General features: G+C 52.4%; 1 protein-coding gene across 2 annotated transcripts; it reads right to left on the reverse strand.

The window, feature by feature from the left end:
• Window positions 1-2391: 2391 nt before the first annotated feature.
• Window positions 2392-10045, reverse strand: COX4I1 (cytochrome c oxidase subunit 4I1). Of its 2 annotated transcripts, none has more exons than XM_082862586.1 (5): window positions 9919-10045; window positions 8689-8762; window positions 4241-4408; window positions 3517-3648; window positions 2392-2629 (listed from the first exon to the last, which is right to left on the reverse strand). In XM_082862586.1, the coding sequence occupies exons 2-5, from the start codon at window positions 8759-8761 to the stop codon at window positions 2493-2495; spliced, it is 510 nt and encodes a 169-aa protein (XP_082718712.1). In that variant the 5' UTR covers window position 8762; window positions 9919-10045; the 3' UTR covers window positions 2392-2492. The 2 variants fall into 2 exon arrangements, with proteins under 2 accessions (XP_082718712.1, XP_082718713.1); XM_082862587.1 differs by having other exon boundaries at window positions 9944-10013.
• Between the last annotated feature and the right edge of the window lie 84 nt (window positions 10046-10129).

Consider the following 10129-nt stretch of genomic DNA (forward strand, 5'->3'; position numbering starts at 1 on the left):
CTTAATAGTTGAGCTGACTTTATCATTCTAGTTGAAACTATGGTTCCACTGCCTTCTGGCATCTAGGGTTGCGTTTGATACGTCTGCTGTTACTTGTTCCTTTGTACATAATGATTTTTAAGCTCTACAGGGTAGAAAGCTGCCAGCCGGTAACAAGGTGAGCGCTGACTGACAGGCAAAAATAAGAAGAGTAGAAAAGGATGAAACACACTTTAAACGGCAAGGAGCTCTCCACGCGTCAGGTGAGAGCCAGCAGCCCAGCAGGGCCTTGCAACGCTCCCAGGTAGAGTCCAAGCCTGGGCTGGTCAGGGACCCCCCCACTCTGAAGAATCTCCACTCCTGGGGGGGACAGGGACCCTCTGGCCTCCGGGGAGCTAAGCTGGTGGTTGTCCCGTCAGCCTTCTTGGTGTTTCTCCAAGTCCTGCCCCAACTTCATGTTACACAAGGAACCACAACAGTCTCCCCAGATACCCTGGGAGGGGCAGGGTGAGTGCCCTGTCTGCGGCTACATGAGCACACCCCCCAAGAGAGCTCAGCCTGCCCTCTCTCCTGGGCCCCCATGCTCTCCACACCCTTCCCCTCCTCCCTCACATGGTCTCAGCCCCACGGGTCATCTTTCAGGTCCTCGAACCGAGAGAGCTCCGTCCTCAGGGCCTTCGTCCGCGGTCCTTCGAGCATGACTGTCTCCACCCGTGCCCCCTCGTCCCTGCCTCTGCTCAAGGGTGGGCGAGAGTCATCAAGTCTCAGCTCAAGGGCTACCTCCTCGGGGACGTCTCCCACCACCGACCTCGAATTTTTCCCACCCCCAGCTGAAACCCCCCCTCCATCACCACCCTGAGCCCTCTCGAACCCTCTAATTACGTTGTCCGTTGTTTCACTCGTCCTCGGTGCTCCTGGGAGCCCCAACGGTGAGCCCCAAGGGTCGTGTTCACTGTTACTCTCACAACATGCAGACCATGCATAAGTGCTCAGTAGACCTCCAGCTTAAGGATGGTGGGCTGGATCGAGCATTCATTGTTTCCTCCTCAATTTCCACGAAAATGGCAGTAAAGGGATTTTTTTTTTTTAAGGCATAGACCCACAAAGACAGAGAGACAGAAGAGGACAACAGTCTCATCTTGGAAGCTGACGCTGAGGTACAGGAGGCCATCCTCTGAGCAAGTGCAAGAGTGGTTCCGACGTGGCCGGGGGAAGCCCCCAGGCCCAGGGAGACTCCATGTGAAGCCACTCCGGGGCAGCAGCAATCCGGGGGTCGGTCTCCAGCACCCCCGACTCCCACTCAGGCAGAGCCCTCGGCCTCTAGCTGCATTCAGCTCCACCACCCAACCCGGGAAGGGTCCCTTCCTCTTGGGGTCGTTCTGGGGAGTGAGACGGTGAGCACCTGGCCCATGGCAGGGGACCCACCAGTGATCGTTCAAGGGTCAGAACTCCAGCCCCACCACAGGAGCCCTCGCTGGCAAGGAGCTGAAAATGGCGCTGCCCGAGGGAGGTCCAAGCCACCCAGAGCCACACTGGTCCTCACAGCCAGGCTCGCACCCCACAGCTCCCGGCCCTTCCTCTCCCCCCAGACGGCCCCCCGGGGAGGCAGCTGGCCCTTGAGAACAAGCCAGCAAGGCCATTTCCAGAGCAGCGGGAGATACTGCAATCAGGGGCTACAGTTCACCTGCCCCTCCTGTTACACTGGTTGGTTCAAGCCCTCTCACAAGCCTATCTGAGGCCAACTTCCTGTGACATTCCTCTGGTCGAGCTCTAGGGACCAACTTCCCTTCCCAGTCACAGCTCCCCCCGACCCACCCCTGCACCGATGCTGCTGGGAGACCCCTCTGCACCAGCTCTATTCTGGAATCTGTTCTGCTTCCCCACGCAGGGGCTCCAGGACCCAGGGAAGGGAACGGACGTTAGAGCAAGGGGAGAGAACCACAGGATAGACCGAGGAGCCCCCACAGGACGCCTGCCGGGGGCTCGGGCAGGGCTCCTTAACTCCTGCCCGGCCTACGACTGGCTTCGCTGTTGCTTCTTAGATAAAAAAAAGGCAGGAGCGCAGAACTCGGTCTGCCCTTCCCAATCTCGTGGTCACACACTCCAACCAACACTCACAATTTCAAGGGGAGAGACAGTCCCAGGAGAAAAGTGACCACGGTGAGGTCTGTCAGTCTGGCTACTGTGATGGGGATTTCACTCTCATAAAAATCTCTTGTCAAAACATCCCATGCCACAGCACTGTATATTTTTAGTTTTTATATGCTATTCCCTAATAAAACTTATTTTTGCCAGTTCATTTATACCCAAAGTGTAGTTAATACGGACACCTGGGAGAAACTTACTGTGTTTCGAACGACGCTTTCACTTCCTTCAGTTATCATCAAAGAAGCAGCCACGAGGACGTCACGTAAACTGCTCGTTTATTAGCACTGGTACTGGGAAAGAACACTCCCGTAAACGTGCGGAGCTGCAGGGAGGTGACGGGGGGCTCCGGCGTGCGAACGCGGCCCTCACTTCTTCCACTCGCTCCTGTCGTAGTCCCACTTGGCTGAGAAGCCCTGGATCGGGGCCACCTTCATGTCGAGCATCCTCTTGGTCTGCTTGGCCACCCACTCCTCCTCGAAGGTGTGCGGGACGGGGCCATACACTGCAGTCCAAAACAACTTCGTGAGGCAACGCTGTCCTGACCAGGCGTTTCCAAGCCAACGCGCTACACGGGGGAGGCCTTCCCCCATCTCACTGGCAACCCGAGCAGCACAGTCATCTGCCACTTGACAGCCACACACAGGCGAACACACTGATTTCGAATCCTGGGCACTGACAACTCAGTATTTCCAAATTATTCCTTCGTTTGTAAAAGCAAGCAATAAAATACTTAAGCTAAAAGCAGAGCGTCCTCTCTCCAGGATACAGACAATGGGTCTACAGGCAAGCACAGAGCACAAACAGAACGAAAGGTGACGCGGGGGAAGAGCAGAGGGTCACAGGTCTGTCACCGACCCGCGTCCACAGGCAGGCCACAAACACAGGATCACACCTGCTCAGCACGGGAAGATACCTGCTCGGCTGGACAGAGAGAGCGCAGGACAGGCAGCACCAGAACAAGCACACAGGCAGCGCAACGCTGGCCGGGCGGAAACTGCTAGGTCCGAAGACCCAGAACTCTGGTTACTGAGCTGCAGTCCCCGACGGCAGAAGCAGCCCTTGACGCGTAAACGTTCCCTTCTCCTTGAGCTAACCTCCACTACTCCTTCTTCTGACAACTGACTGGCGAGCAGAGAAAGCACTACTGGATACGTGGCGGGCCGCACAAAGGAAGCCGTTCGTGACCGAGCGTGGCCCGCTCACAATAAAGCAGACTCTGCTTACACCACTTCCGTTCACGTGAGCCAATCTCTCAAACCCGGTACACAAGCTGGGGATGGAGCCCAGGACGGAAGCGCCGATTCTGTGTGGAGGCCCCATGGCCCACTCTTGGGCACCGAAAGATGCAGCCGTTCCGGGTACACGGCCCCTTCTCTCCCCGCCACTCACCGTACAGCTTCTCCCAGATGAGGATGAGACCAGTGAAGCCGATGAAGAACATGGCTGCGCCCACAACCGTCTTCCACTCGTTTGTGCTCCTGTTCATTTCTGCGAAGCTCTCCTTGAACTTGAGGCGGTACACTGGGGACAGATAGGACAGCGCTGCAGGCGCAGAGGGCCATGGGGACCGACAGCCCCTCCGCAGCGCGGGGCTCCATCACTCCTCCCCACAACACGGGGGCGGCAAACATACAGCTAGGAACACAACACAGGCCTGAGGCCCGGACGCACCCATGCACACATAAGGGGGAAGGAAGGAGATGCATGAAGTTATGGAGTTTACTTTGGGCACAAAAAGGCAGTGAAATTCCTTCTCCTTTAGATTAAGGTTTAAGGGTCTTTTTAAGCCCATAATACTTTCATGCCTCTTTCCTACCTGACAGCGAAATTTCGCTGATCTTCCATCAATAATTTACAGCCAACCCAGTCCCACCCAGGGAGGCCCCGAGAAGCTACTCTCATACGCTAAGCCCTCCGCAGAGCCCTGCATCCTTGTTCCTGCTCCTCCCCGGGGGCGCTGGAGCCAACAAGCCTGGACAAAGGGGCCTGGGCCCTGGACAGCCCCACAGAGCCACAGGAACCCACCCTCCCCAGCACACTGCGCTATGAGCAGCAGCCCAGGACCAGAATTCTCGGCCAACGCAAGCTGCCCTTGCTTCCCTTCAATACCCACATTCCACTTTCTCATCGATGGAGAGGCTGCTCCAGGAGGCCTTCTCCTTCTCCTTCAAGGCCTTCTGGCTGGCAGAAAGGCTCCTGACGTGGGCCACATCGGGCAAGGGGTAGTCACGCCGGTCGACGTAATTCGGGAGAGCATAGTCTTCACTCTTCACAACACTTCCTAAAACATGCATTGGATAAATATTTGAAAATTCACATGGGTTCAGAGTTACAAACAGGGCGGTGCTTCTAAAAACCAAAGTAAGTACGTGTATGTGCACCCTGAAAACTTCAGTTACCCCAGGGGCTGTGGCCACCATTCCAAATAGCCACAGGACTGTCATGTGCAACAGGGAGCAGGCCTGTCCCGAGGGGCCCAGACGGCACAGTGAGGCTGGCAGATGGGTAACAGCAGAGCTCTTCATCACAGCAAAACAAAAACCTGCCAGGGGCCTCGCTAACAAGGCGGCACTTCCAGCAACGACCAGTGTTCATGTAGAGCTCAGAGGGGGCGCTCAGGTTCCCTGGACTGGACTGCAGACCGGACTAAGTGAAGGCCCTTCTGCAAGGGACTCCAACTAATAGGGAAGAACAAAAACAATATACAACTCATGAAAAGGGCTTCCCTGGTGGCGCAGTGGTTGAGAGTCCGCCTGCCGATGCAGGGGACACAGGCTCGTGCCCCAGTCTGGGAAGATCCCACATGCCGCGGAGCGGCTGGGCCCGTGAGCCATGGCCGCTGAGCCTGCGCGTCCGGAGCCTGTGCTCCGCAACGGGAGAGGCCACAGCAGTGAGAGGCCCGCGTACCGCAAAAAACAAAAAAAAAAAACTCATGAAAGAAACAAGGTTCAAAGTTCAGAAAGAAAGATGTATGAAAAGCTGGTTACTGCACCCCTGCTTATTACAGCAAAGTACCAAACAACCTGTGTCCAACCAAGGACGCACTAAGAAGCTGTGCTCCTTAGAAACACGCCATCATGGAGCCATTTGGCCTGTTCAACAACGGTTCACCAAGCACCTACTGTATGCCAAGCGTGGCTCCAACCTGGGGTGATCAGTGAACAACGCAAACATTCCTGCCTACCAGTGTCAACGTGCTAGAAGTGGGAATCAAACAATAAACTACAGAGCATGTTGGGAAATGAGAGCTCTGGAAAAAAAAGAAAAAGGCAAGCAGAGGAAGGGAACCAGTGGTACATGCATGGCAGGAAACAAGTTACAACAGTACAATGAATGACAGAGATCCATGTGCCCAAAATGGAAAGACAACTGTGTACCCGCCAAGTCACAGAACACTATCAGGGTTATGTTTTCTTTTTAAAAAGCTATGTTACATGTAGATACTCACAGGTATGTGTAACTAAACACACAAAACCCCTGGCAAGTTAAACCCAAGCTGTTATCAGTGGAAAGAGGAGAGGACAAAAATGATGATTCTGCTCAAAAAGTGAGAAATTTTAGTGCCTTCACGTGGGTGTGTCCCCATGTATTCTTCCAGTAGAGAGGAAAAAAGTTCAGACAGCAGGGAAAAAAAGGAATAGCTTCAATTTTATTTAGGGTTTTCCCTCTGCAAAAAGCTGCGTTCAATTCTACCCTACATCTGCAAGAAAATGTTGTGTTCCAAACTGATTTAGAGGTATGAAGTCCTGCAAAAATGCTTCACCTCTATTTAGCTTAGTCCCAATGATTAAAATCTCCCAAACACGTTAACAGTAGTGAAATAAAACCTTGAGTCTTAAAGCAGTAAAGTTTCTCTAGGTGCGTATCTGTGACTTGCAAATGCCTAGCATACTTATATATTTATACCCGACCTTATCCCAAAAGGATGTGAGATGAAAATGGCTAGAATTACCTTCCAATTTAAAAACTCTCAAAATGATGAGTGGAGTACAAAGCACTCAGGTTACACATGAGTTATTAAAAATAGATGCTAACTGGGGTCATGAGAATGTTCTACAATTGACTGCGTGATAATGGCACAACTCAGTGAATGAACTAAAAAACGACTCAAGTGCACCCTTTAGTGGGGGAATGTGTTATGTAAATTCCATCTCAATAAAGCTGTTATAAAGACGTAAATGCTCATAACCTTCAAGCACTCTAAGCATGAAATTGCACTTTCTAGAACAAGAATGGCCAATCCGTGCTCTCAGGGCTGCCAAGGGCTCTTCAGCAGTTTGGGCCTGGTCCCCAGTAAGTGGGGGCGGGGAGGGGAGTGCGGAGCACAGACACGTAAAGGTTAACACACCAAGCATTCCTGTTAAAGAGAGAAAAGCAAAGACGTTGCATTCTAGTGCATGTTTTAGCATGTGTATCCTCAAACTGGATGGATTTTGGGGAGCCTCTGCTGAGGCAATCTGGTGAATCTAAGCTCCCCTCTCAATCAGACATGTCACCACACAAATATCCGAACTTCCCACAAGGGCTACCAATGGCGCTCCAGACTGTGCTATTTTATGTGGAGAACCGGTTCATGTATTCGTGTGCGACTTGTACAACTAAAACTTTAAAATTAAAGGACGAGACTTGTCTAATGGACTGCAGTTCTCTCCACCTGCCTACCGTGTGCTGGAGACGCAGCAATGAACAAGCCCGGTAAGGTCCCTGGCCTCCAAAGCTGGCGCTCTAGAAGCAGACGACACTCTTAACTACCCCAAATCCACAGTCTCTAAGGAAGTACAAAGCAAGGTAAGGCAGGACAGGTGGTCAGGAAAGGCTGTTCTAAAATAACACCTGCACGGAGGGTGATGATTCGAAAGAAGCAACCGTCCACACCTGTGGAGCTGAGGCAGGAGGGGCCCGCGCGGGGCATCTGGGGAACAGCACACCCGTGCGGGCTGGGAGCCTGAGCCCACAGGAAGGGCTAGTGTGGGCTGCTCTCTGCCGCTCTGGGTCTGATATGACGAGACCAGAGAGGCTGGGCGCTGTTCGTACTCCAGGCACAAGAAGCCAGCAGGGGCTTCAAGAAGGGACTGACTAGATCCGACCTCCTCTGCCTAATGCAATACCCTAAGAATAAGTCACGGCCAGTGCCACCGAGGGAGGTTCGAGTTGACTTCTTACAGAAGATCCGAACGACCAAAGGGACATGAAAGAACTCCTGGGGGTGACGGAAGTATTGTATGTCCTGACAGAGGTCATTGTTACACAACTGTGTGAGTGTACCTAAATCCATAGAAACGTAACACCTAGAAAAGATAAATTTTCCTTTCTGTAAATTATACTACCAACTAAACTAAGCAAACAAACTAAAAGCTAAGGAAATACATTAGCAAAACCAAACTGGAAACAAAATGTAATTTCTGTCCTACGTGACTTGCCAGGCTTTTAGTGAAGGAGTGCTTCTTTCTGCGTGTATTAACTAAACAACTAATTTTTTTCATTACCTAGTCATTTAAATTACATATTTCAATAATACTCTTACTAATATGATCTGTTTTAGAGTCTATGCCCATCGTGTTACCCTGAGCAACACCAGCAATATAGAGAAACGTAAGACAACAGTACTGCCAATTAAAGGACACAATTTTAAGGAAAAATTCACACACAAAGCAACTCAGGCAACAGCTTTTGAGCCCCTGGATACATAAGCCTTGCTCTCTGACTTTATCACCCACCACTCAAGCCTTGCCCTCGACCCCTCAGTAACACAACCTGCCATGCTGACTTGCATTTCCTCCTTCTGCTTGTTCTCCCTCCGACTGGAATGCTGTGAGGTTAAACCTACTAGCCCTTCAGCAGAGCAAGGCCTCTCCTCTAGAAGCCTCCCCTGTACCCCAGAGGCCAGGCTAAATGTTCCTCCTCAGGGTCCCTCTCTTACTGAAACGCTGCCTTCATGTATCTTCCCTCTCCAGACTGCAAACATCCTTGGGGAATGATTTCATATCTCATATTCTTTTATTCTAAGTGCCTAACAGTGACAAGTACAAAGAAGTGCTTGATAAATGCAAAACTAACCTCGCTATGTGCCAGGCACTGCACTAAGCTGTTTACATATATTTCAGGTGAGAAAACAGATTCCTAAACTTGAGTAACTAGTCCAAGGTAGAAATGAGATTGAACCCAGTTCAGGCGAGGAACTCCAAGCTCCTTCCCTTCCATTGTCCCAATAATGTAAACCATGTTCAAGGTAAGTGGCTGGGAGTTTTGTCGGAGGGAGAGAGTGTTAAAGTCAGGTATAGTGGGGATCTCTTAAAAGGGGTGGAACTTGAACTTGAACCTGAAAATATGGGAAGGGAAGGAAAAGGGGGAAAATACCAGTCTAAGCAAAGACTCAGACCAGAATCCAATATGATTCATAAATAACTTTCTAATCTAGAAGTATGCCCCATTAACATATTTATGCCTCCCCTCAAGTTCCTCAACAGCGTGATCAGGATCTTAGCCATCTCAGCCCTCTGTGTTTGAAACTCCAGCACAGGGCCTTAAACAGAGCAGAGCAAAAAGAAAAGTTACACTTACCGTGTGCCCGTACACACACCGAAGTGGAAATTGCTCGCTTGCCAATTAGGCTAAATACTCTGGTAGCCAACATTCTGAAAGACAAAAACGTACCTTCCCTATGAATAAGCGTAAACACCTATTAGGAATGATTCCTTTTTGCCCCAATGCATTTTGGAAGTCAATGCAATTCTTCTCCCCCCTAACATAACTGATCCCTTCTTCATTACTGACTCTGAATTCACAAATTAACCTAGGATGAGATTTTTTTTTCTCAGCAGTCAGCACGTCTTAACGGAGCTTCATTATAAACCAAGCACCATATGTATGCACTTAAGGCAATTCGGAGAAAACTGGGTTTTTGGGTCATTTTGCATATCGTTTCTCTGCTTTTGTCTTTTAAACATTGGCTTTCTTACAAAGCAAAGAGAAAAATATTTTTAAAGGAGACTCTGGAAAAGCTAGAATGTGCTATGATGGGCTCCATTGTTCAGAGAAAAAAAGTCAACAGTTCAAAGGGACGGTGGCACGCACTGCATTCATTATTTGGTTTAAGACCTAATGTGTGCACAAGACAGGAAGGGGAAACCCGGGAGAAAGGCTGCAAACAGGGCTCTGGGCCACTTCCAAACCCTGCAGGACAACGAATGACCTGGATGACCCCCCTCTCACCTGGGCCTTCACTGAATCATGCCTAGCTCCCCTATTTCCCCCTCCCTTAAAACTGGACGTTTCAGGGGACCCCACCGATGACGAAAAGGATGCCAAACGCATTCAGAAAATACCCATTACGGGCAGAAGCAGGACAATCAGGGCTGAACTCGTTCCCGTTTCCCTTGTTTTCTCCACCTGCCTGGCCCGCGCGTGGGCGGACGCCGAACGCCTGCCCCTGAGCCCCGTTACACCCGGGGCAGTGGCGCAGCACCGTCTGAAGGGGTGGCCGGGAGCCCGCAAAGCGACCTGCCCTAGGGTGCGCGCCCGCGGCCAGCGGACGCTCCAAGGTCAGAGCCGAAGCCAGCCCGCGGCCGCGGCAGCGCAGGCGAGGACCGGCCGATGCTTCTGGGAGGCACAGAGACCGCCACCGGGCAGCTCCGGAGCCCGGAGCCCCCGCCGGCCGGCCTCAATGTCACCGAGACCGGAGGCCCAGCGCCGGTTCCTGCTGGCGCCGCGCGGCGCGCACGCAGGCCCGGCGGCTCCCTGCGCCCGACCCTCACCAGCCTCGCGACGCAGACCGGTCGCCGGCCGCCTCACCTGCCGCCGGCCAGCCGCTGCTCACCTTGCCAGCCAACGACCGCCCTCTACGCCCCGGGTACTCACGACCGGAAGAGAGCGAGGCCGCGCCGCGGAGCACCACGGGATCAAGGAGGACCCCACCCCGCGCCCGACCGCACAGGAGGTCACAGGACCGGAAGTCGGGGGGCGCCGCGAACGTCGTAAAACGCAGGGCCGGGCTGCTTTCCGG

The sequence above is a fragment of the Leucopleurus acutus genome (genome assembly GCF_964270905.1).
Source record: "Leucopleurus acutus genome assembly, chromosome: 20".
Lineage (NCBI taxonomy): Eukaryota > Metazoa > Chordata > Mammalia > Artiodactyla > Delphinidae > Leucopleurus > Leucopleurus acutus.